Source organism: Bufo bufo, chromosome 1 (assembly GCF_905171765.1).
Source record: "Bufo bufo chromosome 1, aBufBuf1.1, whole genome shotgun sequence".
NCBI lineage: Eukaryota > Metazoa > Chordata > Amphibia > Anura > Bufonidae > Bufo > Bufo bufo.
In genome coordinates, this window is record NC_053389.1 from 19,422,454 (window position 1) to 19,437,545 (window position 15,092).

Sequence of the window (15,092 nt, forward strand, 5' to 3'; positions counted from 1 at the left end):
CCATCCTAATATAAGAGCTTATTGTCCTGCCGTTTAGCTAAAAAAATAACTTATATAGATATGCAAATGAGCCTCTAGGTGCTATGGGGGCGTGATTAGCACCTAGAGGCTCCGTCTACCTTAACAAACTGCCGCCGCCCAGCGCGTCCCTCCAGCCCGCCCATCTCCAGCTGAAGCGATCCTCTCCGTGCGCGTCTCTGTTCTGCGCATGCGCAGTGAATGTCTGATCGCTTCCCTGCTCAGACATCTCCACTGCGCCTGCGCCGATGACGTCATAGTGCTCCGAGGAACAGGCGCAGTGGAGATGTCTGAGCAGGGAAGCGATCAGACATTCACTGCGCATGCGCAGAACAGAGACGCGCACGGAGAGGATCGCTTCAGCTGGAGATGGGCGGGCTGGAGGGACGCGCTGGGCGGCGGCAGTTTGTTAAGGTAGACGGAGCCTCTAGGTGCTAATCACGCCCCCATAGCACCTAGAGGCTCATTTGCATATCTATATAAGTTATTTTTTTTAGCTAAACGGCAGGACAATAAGCTCTTATATTAGGATGGTTAGATAAAGCAGACACTAGCGGATCGCTAGTGTCTGAAAGCTAAATAGGTGAAACAAAGTGATAGAAACCCTTTAAAAGAGTTTTCCGATTTTTTTTTTATGATGAGTAGGGATGAGAGAATCGACTTGGGATGAAACATCCGAAGTCAATTCGCATAAAACTTTGTTAGAATACTGTGCCGTACAGTATTAGAATGTATTGGCTCCGATGAGCCGAAGTTATTAATTCGCGGAGTCTCGAGAGACTTCAGGTAAAAACTTCAGAAATCAATCTCTTCTGTTAGAAACCTTTTACTGAACTCAGTTTCGGTTCTAATTGGTACGTTGCAACCGAACCCGGGTTCGGTAACAGTTTTTTTTACAGTAGAAATTAATTTCTGAAGTTATTACCTGAAGTCTCGCGAGACTCCGCAAAGTAATGACTTCGGCTCATCGGAGCCAATACATTCTAACACTGTGCGGTGCTCCTGCTCCGTACAGTATTGGAACAAAGTTTTATGCTAATCGACTTCAGATGTTTCATCCGAAGTCGATTCGCTCATCCCTACTGATGATATATCCTCAGGATAGGTCATCAGCATCTGATCGGTGGGGGTCTGACACCGCGGACCCCCGCCGATCAGCTGTTTCAGCTGAGTTGCTCCTTGGCCACGTGATCGATGAACTTGCAAAATACGGAACGGCCGTGTGCATGAGGCCTTATATGGATGAAGAAAATCGTGCACCTCTATAGCCCTGAGAAGACCTGCGGAGGACTTCCACATGCCAATTGCTGCAGAGCAGGGATGCCAAACCTGCGGCTCTCCAGTTGTTGCAAAACTACAACTCCCAGCATGCCTGGACACCTACAGTTATTGGTCTACATTGTGGGAGTTGTAGTTTAACAACAGCTGGAGGGCTGAATATTGGGCATCCCTGCTGCAGAGAATGCAAACCCATTCTGTAAGATAGGGCAGTTCCTCCAGGTGCCACAAGATGGCGCCAAATGTGTCCTTTTTTTTACCTCCTACTCCTGCATATTACCTTCACTACACTCCTGGTTTCCACAGGTTACTAGAGCTCAGCCGCACTACCGCACACAGCCTGGAGACTAGCGCAGCGCTGTTTTGCAGCCATGTTGTTCTAGCCTCAATGCACCCCTTTAATTTGCAGCAATTCTTAAAAATCCATAAATAAATGAATGAGGCTTCTTGTTCTGAAGGTTTTATAGAAAAGTAATGATCCAGTCTAATAAAACGATTACATAAAAATACAAAAAACTATCTGTACAAACATATCATCATCATAATCAAAAACAGCTTATAAATACAGGGCTGGGGGAGGGGAGGCAGTGGCAAGGCCTAAGGCTCCGTACCAAAATGGTGGATGTAGATTCTGGAATAGGGCTTCCAATTGGGTAAATTTAAAAAAATGGAAATTTAATTTAAAAATGTTCATTGCTGGTTAAAACAACAAACTTTCCATTTTCGTGGCACAGATAATTTCCTTCCTATTATCGTTTTCTTCCATCACTTGCAGTACCCCATTTCTCCACTGGAGGCAGCATCTAATTTATATTAAAGCACCAGACATTGTGAATTCTGATATCGAGCCTCTTCATTCTGGGATGGAAATTGGGCATTTAGGTCTTGCAGCAAATTCCGCAGTCCTTAAAATTGCAGCAGTTGCAGCAGAAGCGGCAGATGGACAGGTGTGACCAGCGCTTTGTCCTTTGTCGAGCCTCCTGTAATGAGAAGAAACCAGTCAAGGAAACATTACATGGCTGCTCTGTGTCACTACAGTATCTCTGATTGCTGTACAGTACTGTATGTAATAAAAAGGTGGTCACCCAGGGAGAAGCCAAGTGGTTGCTAGGTAACCTAAAGAAATACACCCTAGAGAATAAGCTACAGGAGGCACGAGAAGAGAAATGAATATGGATTCTGCAGAAATTTATGATGACTAATTCATCTACGAGGGTGCAAGTACTGGATACATGGAGACCAATCTATGGGCATCCCAAGACCTGGAGCTACATGACTCCGTACTCTTCTACCTTAAGGCTTGTGTTGGTCATAGCTTGGTCCATAGCTTGGACGCAACCCATTATGACATTGTCATAGGAAGAAACATCCCCCTCTCCCATTTATCCATTGTTACTGTTGAATTTCCTCTTGGCTTTTGAAGAACCATTGACCTGTCTAGGATCACCCCAAGACTTGCAGGAGGTCTTGAGTTGGTTCTACCTTGGATTATCCTCTTATGGAACTGCTGGTCCTCAGTCGACGTGGGTAGTGGTTTTGAAGAACCATTGACCTGTCTATGACCACCCACAGTAAGGTGAAGAGTAACACCTGGAGAAACAAGGTTCTAGATTCTTAGACTTCAGGGCCTGGTTGGTCATAATTTAGATACTACTTAAAGTTGGATATTTTGGTCCATAGCTGGTCATTGGTGGAAACATCCCATCTCCCCCAATAATTCAGTGTGTGACTACACTCTCATAATGCTTATATTGGCATGGTGCAAACTGATGGAAGCCATCTTCCTTTTAGAAGCAGAATATCTGCCAGTTGTAAAGCTAGTCCATGATATGGAGAGATGGAAGCACTCTACAATGGTTGAAACATTTTGGTGGATGTAATAAGCATCCAATGGCCACAACTGAGCTAAGTTGAGCTACAAACTGAAAGACACACTCACCTCTAGATTTGACTCCACCATGTTTGTGCTGGCGAGATGATCTGCAGGATTGGCAACTTCATTGTGCTGTAAAATTAGATATTGAAGGTTAGTACTATTCATGTCTATTGAGCTCAGAGTCTTAGCACATACAGATATACTGTATACAACCAACACTAAGGGAAGCTTGCAGATCTATACAGTCACTACTAGAGGGAGCTCTATAGCTTACTACATACAGATATATACAGCCACCACTGGAGGGAGCTCAGGAGATTACTACATACAGATATATACAGCTACCACTAGAGGGAGCTCAGGAGATTACTACATACAGATATATACAGCTACCACTAGATGGAGCTCAGGAGATTACTACATACAGATATATACAGCTACCACTAGAGGGAGCTCAGGAGATTACTGCATACAGATATATACAGCCACCACTAGAGGGAGCTCAGGAGCTTACTGTATACAGATATATACAGCCACCACTAGAGGGAGCTCAGGAGATTACTGTATACAGATATATACAGCCACCACTGGAGGGAGCTCAGGAGAATACTGTATACAGATATATACAGCCACCACTGGAGGGAGCTCAGGAGATTACTACATACAGATATATACAACTACCACTAGAGGGAGCTCAGGAGATTACTACATACAGATATATACAGCCACCACTAGAGGGAGCTCAGGAGATTACTACATACAGATATATACAGCCACCACTAGAGGGAGCTCAGGAGATTACTGCATACAGATATATACAGCCACCACTAGAGGGAGCTCAGGAGCTTACTGTATACAGATATATACAGCCACCACTAGAGGGAGCTTAGGAGATTACTGTATACAGATATATACAGCCACCACTAGAGGGAGCTCAGGAGAATACTGTATACAGATATATACAGCCACCACTAGAGGGAGCTCAGGATATTACTACATACAGATATATACAGCCACCACTAGATGGAGCTCAGGAGATTACTACATACAGATATATACAGCCACCACTAGAGGGAGCTCAGGAGATTACTACATACATATATATACAGCCACCACTAGATGGAGCTCAGGAGATTACTACATACAGATATATACAGCCACCACTAGATGGAGCTCAGGAGATTACTACATACAGATATATACAGCCACCACTAGAGGGAGCTCAGGAGATTACTACATACAGATATATACAGCCACCACTAGATGGAGCTCAGGAGATTACTACATACAGATATATACAGCCACCACTAGATGGAGTTCAGGAGATTACTGCATACAGATATATACAGCCACCACTAGAGGGAGCTCAGGAGATTACTACATACAGATATATACAGCCACCACTAGAGGGAGCTCAGGAGATTACTACATACAGATATATACAGCTAGCACTAGAGGGAGCTCAGGAGATTACTACATACAGATATATACAGCCACCACTGGAGGGAGCTCAGGAGATTACTGCATACAGATATATACAGCCACCACTAGAGGGAGCTCAGGAGATTACTCCATACAGATATATACAGCCACCACTAGAGGGAGCTCAGGAGATTACTACATACAGATATATACAGCCACCACTAGAGGGAGCTCAGGGGATTACTACATACAGATATATACAGCCACCACTAGAGGGAGCTCAGGAGATTACTGCATACAGATATATACAGCCACCACTAGAGGGAGCTCAGGAGATTACTGCATACAGATATATACAGCCAGAACTAGAAGGAGCTCAGGAGATTACTGCATACAGATATATACAGCCACCACTAGAGGGAGCTGAGGAGATTACTGCATACAGATATATACAGCCACCACTAGAAGGAGCTCAGGAGATTACTACATACAGATATATACAGCCACCACTAGAGGGAGCTCAGGATATTACTACACACAGATATATACAGCCACCACTGGAGGGAGCTCAGGAGATTACTGCATACAGATATATACAGCCACCACTAGAGGGAGCTCAGGAGATTACTCCATACAGATATATACAGCCACCACTAGAAGGAGCTCAGGAGATTACTCCATACAGATATATACAGCCACCACTAGAGGGAGATCAGGAGATTACTCCATACAGATATATACAGCCACCACTAGAGGGAGCGCAGTAGATTACTCCATACAGATATATACAGCCACCACTAGAAGGAGCTCAGGAGATTACTCCATACAGATATATACAGCCACCACTAGAGGGAGCTCAGGAGATTACTCCATACAGATATATACAGCCACCACTAGAGGGAGCGCAGTAGATTACTCCATACAGATATATACAGCCACCACTAGAAGGAGCTCAGGAGATTACTCCATACAGATATATACAGCCACCACTAGAGGGAGATCAGGAGATTACTCCATACAGATATATACAGCCACCACTAGAGGGAGCGCAGTAGATTACTCCATACAGATATATACAGCCACCACTAGAAGGAGCTCAGGAGATTACTCCATACAGATATATACAGCCACCACTAGAGGAAGCTCAGGAGATTACTACATACAGATATATACAACCACCACTAGAGGGAGCTCAGGAGATTACTACATACAGATATATACAGCCACCACTAGAGGGAGCTCAGGAGATTACTCCATACAGATATATACAGCCACCACTAGAGGGAGCTCAGGAGATTACTCCATACAGATATATACAGCCACCACTAGAAGGAGCTCAGGAGATTACTCCATACAGATATATACAGCCACCACTAGAGGGAGCTCAGGAGATTACTCCATACAGATATATACAGTCACCACTAGAGGGAGCTCAGGAGATTACTCCATACAGATATATACAGCCACCACTAGAAGGAGCTCAGGAGATTACTCCATACAGATATATACAGTCACCACTAGAGGGAGCTCAGGAGATTACTACATATAGATATATACAGCTACCACTAGATGGAGTTCAGGAGATTACTGCATACAGATATATACAGCCACCACTAGAGGGAGCTCAGGAGATTACTACATACAGATATATACAGCCACCACTAGATGGAGTTCAGGAGATTACTGCATGCAGATATATACAGCCACCACTAGAGGGAGCTCAGGAGATTACTACATACAGATATATACAGCCACCACTAGAGGGAGCTCAGGAGATTACTACATACAGATATATACAGCTACCACTAGAGGGAGCTCAGGAGATTACTACATACAGATATATACAGCCACCACTGGAGGGAGCTCAGGAGATTACTGCATACATATATATACAGCCACCACTAGAGGGAGCTCAGGAGATTACTCCATACAGATATATACAGCCACCACTGGAGGGAGCTAAGGAGATTACTACATACAGATATATACAGCCACCACTAGAGGGAGCTCAGTAGATTACTCCATACAGATATATACAGCCACCACTAGAGGGAGCTCAGGAGATTACTCCATACAGATATATACAGCTACCACTAGAGGGAGCGCAGTAGATTACTACATACAGATATATACAGCCACCACTAGAAGGAGCTCAGGAGATTACTCCATACAGATATATACAGCCACCACTAGAGGGAGCTCAGGAGATTACTCCATACAGATATATACAGCTACCACTAGAGGGAGCGCAGTAGATTACTACATACAGATATATACAGCCACCACTAGAGGGAGCTCAGGAGATTACTACATACAGATATATACAGCCACCACTAGAGGGCGCTCAGGAGATTACTGCATACAGATATATGCAGCCACCACTAGAGGGAGCTCAGGAGATTACTCCATACAGATATATACAGCCACCACTAGAGGGAGCTAAGGAGATTACTACACACAGATATATACAGCCACCACTAGAGGGAGCTCAGGAGATTACTCCATACAGATATATATAGCCACCACTAGAGGGAGCTCAGGAGATTACTCCATACAGATATATACAGCCACCACTAGAGGGAGCTCAGGAGATTACTACATACAGATATATACAGCCACCACTAGAGGGAGATCAGGAGATTACTACATACAGATATATACAGCCACCACTAGAGGGAGATCAGGAGATTACTACATACAGATATATACAGCCACCACTAGAGGGAGCGCAGTAGATTACTCCATACAGATATATACAGCCACCACTAGAGGGAGCGCAGTAGATTACTACATACAGATATATACAGCCACCACTAGAGGGAGCTCAGGAGATTACTACATACAGATATATACAGCCACCACTAGAGGGAGCTCAGGAGATTACTACATACAGATATATACAGCCACCACTAGATGGAGCTCAGGAGATTACTACATACAGATATATACAGCCACCACTAGAGGGAGCTCAGGAGATTACTACATACAGATATATACAGCCACCACTAGAGGGAGCGCAGTAGATTACTCCATACAGATATATACAGCCACCACTAGAGGGAGCGCAGTAGATTACTCCATATAGAGCTCTCATTAGACTAATAAATAACCCCATCTCAGTGAGCTCCCCCTAGTAGCGGCTGCAGGCTGACAGAATTGTATCATTTAAAGGGGTTCTCTGGTAATGATATAGAATGGCTTCCAGCAAGCTGGCCTAGAATGTGAGGACTGGTTGCCACCACTTACAGAGGGGGTGAGGGGCGGGGGCTCACTACACTGGTCTACAATAGAAGGTAATGATGCGATCTTGCCTATGATATGTAGTCATGGCTGAGCAGCCTGACAGGAACACTCACCATTATGTTGTACATTTAGTGAAGCCCCGTCTTCTCCTTCCCCCCTCCCCCGCAGGTAGCTCTGGAACCAGTCCTACTCACATTCTAGGACAGGATGCTTGTGGCCATTTAACCTTATTTCCGGAGACCCCCTTTAATGCTAGGGCTGTATGAAGAGAAGCAGAGGATGCAGAGGTCTATATCAGAAGCAGGCCGTTGGTGGATGCGAGCTGCAGTCCCAGACAGAACCATTGGGCAGGTGTAGGAAGATCAGCTCTGGAGAACCAAGTGCAGCACTATCAGTCATGAGCGCTTGGAAGTTACTCTTTGGGAAGAGAATGACTACTGACCAGGCGGATGCTGGGTGTGATTGTTCCCCTGCTCAGTATCACTTCTTTGGCGCCAGTTTGTAATGTTACCGCCAGCTAACGACACACTGTTCCGAGTCTGCTGCTGTGTAATTGCGCTGCTGCTCCGGGGGCCGCGACAGGAGTCAGCAGGAAATGTGTTCTCCGGAAAACACAAATAGAAAACGTCGTTTACAAGCGGAAAGAGGCGACCGTCGCTTTAATTAACAGAGAAAAGAAATAATAGAAAGTGTTACAATGTTACCCAGAGCCTGATACATCACAATGGAAAGCTTCTTAAAGGAACAGTGCATGCTAAGATGAATTGGGAAGTACTACCTCTCCCCGGGGGGGAGAACGCCATAATCGGCGTGAGGAGCCTTATAGGCCATACATTCTCCTCTGGAATTCTGGGAAGAGATATATGCAAATTAGCTCTTTACAAGCTCCGCCTCTGATGCCACCTGATGTAAAGTAGTTATCCTAGAAGTCCACCATACACTGTGTTATGCTTAGCGCAGGGTGTGAGGGGGCGGAGCATGACACAGGGATAAACGCTGCAATGGGATTGGTTAATATGAGGACCAGTGGATTGGTTTTGTCTGGAAGGTTCCTTTAATTGTCTGAGAGGGAGCAAATTATAAATTTAAAGGGGCAGCAACAACCTCCCCTTGTAAATCACCTTTAAGGGTCTTTTGTGCAGCCCCCTAGGACTACAACGTGGATCACATAAAGGGGGTATCTTGTGTTTGGGTGCTGTGCATCCCCCTCCCCTATCACTAGGAGGAGAAAGCTGGGTGACAACTTCTGGATAGGCTGTAATAGAGGTAGTGCGGCCGGTCACCCAGCTTTCCCAGGAACAGATATCAGCAAACACAGGCTGAATGGACTTAATAAGTAACATTATTACTGGAAATGTTCATCTTAGATGCAGGTGACCCCAAAATCCTGCCTCGGTTGCCCCTTCTTTGAATCAACAAGAAAGTCGCTTTCCACTTTAAGTAAAGCTCATTCACTGTAGAGTGAAAAATTCAGTTCTGCTTGTTGTCAGTGAATGAGAACACAGTTGTTTACATGAGCCCTAACACAGGAGCAGAGATCCTAATTTTTCCGCTGTGGATGTCACCATAAATCTATGCCGAATCTACGTGGATTTTGCCACTGATTTGCGTCAAATTCGGCGTAGATCTCGCCCCCGTACACCGAAGGGGTGAAATCGGCAGCGTGGGCATTGTTACTCAACATGTTGTTGGCGTTTTCAAAAACCGACTCACAAGCCCTGTGCGGTTTTTACCCAGAGTTTTTCAATTTCTTGACAGCAATTAGAGATTTTGAAAATAGAATACAGCACAACTATTTACATAAAACCCCTTTCGTTTTATCAGGACCCGTCCGTCTCGCAGCCACAGGAAGCATCTCCATTATAAGGGCAGGACAGCGATTGTTATCTAAGCAATTTCCTTACAATGTGGACTCACCCCTTCAATGGAGGCTCCGAGCCCCTGGTGGAAGAGCAGGGAGAGGACGAGGATCAGGCAGAGCGTGAGGGGCTTCATGTTCTCAGGGAGATGATGGGTCTGAGCAGTGGGGTCCGGCTCTGATGCTGCTCCACCTGCCGACACGAAGCCGTATTTATGGGCAGTGTCCAGCGAGCACAAGGTCACCCCCGGCCAATAATCCCTTATCACCCGCTTCTATGTTGTCATCTATTTATTTTTTATATTTTGCCAGGAAATGAAAAAAATCATTCCCAAAAACCCAAACTTTCCAGTTTAAAAAAAATAAAAAAGATAAAAATAGTGATAAAAAAAAATCTGGAAATTGAGATTGTTCAAAAAAATCCCCCAAAATCTAATATGTGTAAATATTAATAAATAAGATTATTCTCTGGAGACAAATAACTGACGTGGATATAGAGACCCTGGGGGCTGAATATGGGGGCAGCATCTCAGGGGGCAGAATATGGGGGCAGCATCTCAGGGGGCAGAATATGGGGGCAGCATCTCAGGGGGCAGAATATGGGGGCAGCATCTCAGGGGGCTGAATATCGGGGCAGCATCTCAGGGGGCTGAATATGGGGGCAGCATCTCAGGGGGCAGAATATGGGGGCAGCATCTCAGGGGGCAGAATATCGGGGCAGCATCTCAGGGGGCAGAATATGGGGGCAGCATCTCAGGGGGCAGAATATGGGGGCAGCATCTCAGGGGGCAGAATATGGGGGCAGCATCTCAGGGGGCTGAATATCGGGGCAGCATCTCAGGGGGCTGAATATGGGGGCAGCATCTCAGGGGGCAGAATATGGGGGCAGCATCTCAGGGGGCAGAATATCGGGGCAGCATCTCAGGGGGCTGAATATGGGGGCAGCATCTCAGGGGGCAGAATATCGGGGCAGCATCTCAGGGGGCAGAATATCGGGGCAGCATCTCAGGGGGCAGAATATGGGGGCAGCATCTCAGGGGGCAGAATATGGGGGCAGCATCTCAGGGGGCAGAATATGGGGGCAGCATCTCAGGGGGCAGAATATGGGGGCAGCATCTCAGGGGGCAGAATATGGGGGCAGCATCTCAGGGGACAGAATATGGGGGCAGCATCTCAGGGGGCAGAATATGGGGGCAGCATCTCAGGGGGCAGAATATGGGGGCAGCATCTCAGGGGGCTGAATATGGGGGCAGCATCTCAGGGGGCAGAATATGGGGGCAGCAGCTCAGGGGGCAGAATATCGGGGCAGCATCTCAGGGGGCAGAATATTAGGGGCAGCATCTCAGGGGGCAGAATATGGGGGCAGCATCTCAGGGAGCAGAATATCGGGGCAGCATCTCAGGGGGCTGAATATGGGGGCAGCATCTCAGGGGGCAGAATATCGGTGCAGCATCTCAGGGGGCAGAATATCGGGGCAGCATCTCAGGGGGCAGAATATCGGGGCAGCATCTCAGGGGGCAGAATATGGGGGCAGCATCTCAGGGGGGAGAATATGGGGGCAGCATCTCAGGGGGCAGAATATGGGGGCAGCATCTCAGGGGGCAGAATATTAGGGGCAGCATCTCAGGGGGCAGAATATGGGGGCAGCATCTCAGGGGGCAGAATATCGGGGCAGCATCTCAGGGGGCTGAATATGGGGGCAGCATCTCAGGGGGCAGAATATCGGGGCAGCATCTCAGGGGGCAGAATATCGGGGCAGCATCTCAGGGGGCAGAATATGGGGGCAGCATCTCAGGGGGGAGAATATGGGGGCAGCATCTCAGGGGGCAGAATATGGGGGCAGCATCTCAGGGGGCAGAATATTAGGGGGAGCATCTCAGGGGGCAGAATATGGGGGCAGCATCTCAGGGGGCAGAATATTAGGGGCAGCATCTCAGGGGGCAGAATATGGGGGCAGCATCTCAGGGGGAAGAATATTAGGGGCAGCATCTCAGGGGGCAGAATATGGGGGCAGCATCTCAGGGGGCAGAATATTAGGGGCAGCATCTCAGGGGGCAGAATATGGGGGCAGCATCTCAGGGGGAAGAATATTAGGGGCAGCATCTCAGGGGGCAGAATATGGGGGCAGCATCTCAGGGGGAAGAATATTAGGGGCAGCATCTCAGGGGGCAGAATATGGGGGCAGCATCTCAGGGGGAAGAATATTAGGGGCAGCATCTCAGGGGGCAGAATATTAGGGGCAGCATCTCAGGGGGCAGAATATAGGGGCCGCATCTCAGGGGGAAGAATATTAGGGGCAGCATCTCAGGGGGCAGAATATAGGGGCAGCATCTCAGGGGGAAGAATATTAGGGGCAGCATCTCAGGGGGCAGAATATGGGGGCAGCATCTCAGGGGGCAGAATATTAGGGGCAGCATCTCAGGGGGCAGAATATTAGGGGCAGCATCTCAGGGGGCAGAATATCGGGGCAGCATCTCAGGGGGCTGAATATGGGGGCAGCATCTCAGGGGGCTGAATATGGGGGCAGCATCTCAGGGGGCTGAATATGGGGGCAGCATCTCAGGGGGCAGAATATTAGGGGCAGCATCTCAGGGGGCAGAATATGGGGGCAGCATCTCAAGGGGTAGAATATGGGGGCAGCATCTCAGGGGGCAGAATATTAGGGGCAGCATCTCAGGGGGCAGAATATGGGGGCAGCATCTCAGGGGGAAGAATATTAGGGGCAGCATCTCAGGGGGCAGAATATGGGGGCAGCATCTCAGGGGGAAGAATATTAGGGGCAGCATCTCAGGGGGCAGAATATTAGGGGCAGCATCTCAGGGGGCAGAATATTAGGGGCAGCATCTCAGGGGGAAGAATATTAGGGGCAGCATCTCAGGGGGCAGAATATAGGGGCAGCATCTCAGGGGGAAGAATATTAGGGGCAGCATCTCAGGGGGCAGAATATGGGGGCAGCATCTTAGGGGGCAGAATATTAGGGGCAACATCTCAGGGGGCAGAATATAGGGGCAGCATCTCAGGGGGAAGAATATTAGGGGCAGCATCTCAGGGGGCAGAATATGGGGGCAGCATCTCAGGGGGCAGAATATAGGGGCAGCATCTCAGGGGGCAGAATATAGGGGCAGCATCTCAGGGGGCAGAATATGGGGGCAGCATCTCAGGGGGCAGAATATTAGGGGCAGCATCTCAGGGGGCAGAATATGGGGGCAGCATCTCAGGGGGAAGAATATTAGGGGCAGCATCTCAGGGGGCAGAATATAGGGGCAGCATCTCAGGGGGCAGAATATGGGGGCAGCATCTCAGGGGGCAGAATATTAGGGGCAGCATCTCAGGGGGCAGAATATGGGGGCAGCATCTCAGGGGGAAGAATACTAGGGGCAGCATCTCAGGGGGCAGAATATCGGGGCAGCATCTCAGGGGGCAGAATATCGGGGCAGCATCTCAGGGGGCTGAATATGGGGGCAGCATCTCAGGGGGAAGAATATTAGGGGCAGCATCTCAGGGGGCAGAATATGGGGGCAGCATCTCAGGGGGCAGAATATAGGGGCAGCATCTCAGGGGGCAGAATATGGGGGCAGCATCTCAGGGGGAAGAATATTAAAGGCAGCATCTCAGGGGGCAGAATATTAGGGGCAGCATCTCATGGAGCAGCATCTCTGGGGGCAGCTCTACTATACCAGAAGATGTTGTCCTTGGTCGGATACAAACCCAGGACCCCATCACTGCAAGACACCAGTGCTAACCTACTCAGGGGCGGAAGCCTTTCTGAACTAACACCCCCAGTATTTATAATGGCCCATATAATACCCCCAGTATTGATATCAGTATGTAATGCCCCAGTATTTAGTATGGGCCCTTCTGTAGTGCCCTTAGTATTTATCATTGCACCCTCTGTAGTGCCCTTAGTATTTAGCATGGTTTCCTCTGTAGTGCCCTTAGTATTTAGCATGCCCCCTCTGTAGTGCCCCCAGTATTTAGTATGGCCCCTTTTTAGGCACCCAGTATTAAGCGTGGCTTCCTCTGCAGTGCCCCCAGTATTTATCATTGCCCCCTCTGTAGTGCCCCTAGCATTTTGCATGGTTTCCTCTGTAGTGGCCCAAGTATTTAGTATGGCCCCCTCTGTAGTGCCCCTAGTATTTAGTATGGCCCCCTCTGTAGTGCCCCCAGTATTGATAAAGTTGACAGGCTGCCAGTGAAACGCGTTGCATGTTACTATACCTTTTATATTCCACCTTTTATTTTGCCCCAATAAAGCAGTGAGACGAGCGCCCCTTCTTTCTTATTCCTACCATAGACTCCAGCTTCTAGGTGGTTTAATGACATTGTCACCTTGGCCTGCATCTCAGCACAGGTGGATGTGGGACATTGATGTGTCATTTAGGAGGCAGCGCAGGAGGTCGTGATGATGTCATAGTAAATGCCTGCACCACGTACTGCCTGGTGGCCTGAGGGCTATGAGCGTGAACGGTGGGGATGGGAGCTATAGGGCTCTCGAGCTTTGCCGTCAACTGCTGCCCCCCCATCCGCAGAGACAGGCTGGTGCCACATGAGGCGCAATGTTCACCTCGCCTCATGGCAGATGATGCAGCCCTGGATCTACTGAGCTGAGAGTCTAATCCTATCCTGTGCGATACAGTCTGCTGAGCTGTGTATCTAATCCTATCCTGTGTGATACTGTCTGCTGAGCTGTGTATCTAATCCTATCCTGTGTGATACTGTCTGCTGAGCTGTGTATCTAATCCTATCCTGTGTGATACAGTCTGCTGAGCCGTGTATCTAATCCTATCCTGTGTGATACTGTCTGCTGAGCTGTGTATCTAATCCTATCCTGTGCGATACAGTCTGCTGAGCCGTGTATCTAATCCTATCCTGTGTGATACAGTCTGCTGAGCCGTGTATCTAATCCTATCCTGTGTGATACAGTCTGCAGAGCAGTGTATCTAATCCTATCATGTGTGATACTGCCTGCTGAGCTGTGTATCTAATCCCATAATGTGTGATACTGTCTGCTGAGCTGTGTATCTAATCCTACCCTGTGTGACACTGTCTGCTGAGCTGTGTATCTAATCCTATCCTGTGTGATACTGTCTGCTGAGCCGTGTATCTAATCCTACCCTGTGTGATACTGTCTGCTGAGCTGTGTATCTAATCCTATCCTGTGTGATACTGTCTGCTGAGCTGTGTATCTAATCCTATCCTGTGTGATACTGTCTGCTGAGCCGTGTATCTAATCCTACCCTGTGTGATACTGTCTGCTGAGCTGTGTATCTAATCCTATCCTGTGTGATACTGTCTGCTGAGCTGTGTATCTAATCCTATCCTGTGTGATACTGTCTGCTGAGCTGTGTATCTAATCCTATCCTGTGTGATACAGTCTGCTGAGCTGTGTATCTAATC

The 15,092-nt window shown here is 47.9% G+C and overlaps 1 protein-coding gene across 1 annotated transcript; it reads right to left on the reverse strand.

The window, feature by feature from the left end:
- Window positions 1-1,743: 1,743 nt before the first annotated feature.
- LOC120992123 (hepcidin-like) lies at window positions 1,744-9,957 on the reverse strand. The gene is made up of 3 exons (XM_040420901.1): window positions 9,755-9,957; window positions 3,236-3,301; window positions 1,744-2,276 (listed from the first exon to the last, which is right to left on the reverse strand). Exons 1-3 carry the CDS (start codon window positions 9,830-9,832, stop codon window positions 2,175-2,177), a joined length of 246 nt encoding a protein of 81 aa, XP_040276835.1. The 5' UTR covers window positions 9,833-9,957; the 3' UTR covers window positions 1,744-2,174.
- Between the last annotated feature and the right edge of the window lie 5,135 nt (window positions 9,958-15,092).

Bases quoted from the DNA above. Each gene is read 5' to 3' on its own strand.
- LOC120992123 (XM_040420901.1), bottom strand. From the start codon at position 9,832: ATGAAGCCCCTCACGCTCTGCCTGATCCTCGTCCTCTCCCTGCTCTTC. The intron at 3,302-9,754 runs GTGAGTCCACAT...CTAATTTTACAG, and splicing joins TCGGAGCCTCCATTGAAGGG to CACAATGAAGTTGCCAATCC. The intron at 2,277-3,235 runs GTGAGTGTGTCT...TTCTCATTACAG, and splicing joins TGGTGGAGTCAAATCTAGAG to GAGGCTCGACAAAGGACAAA.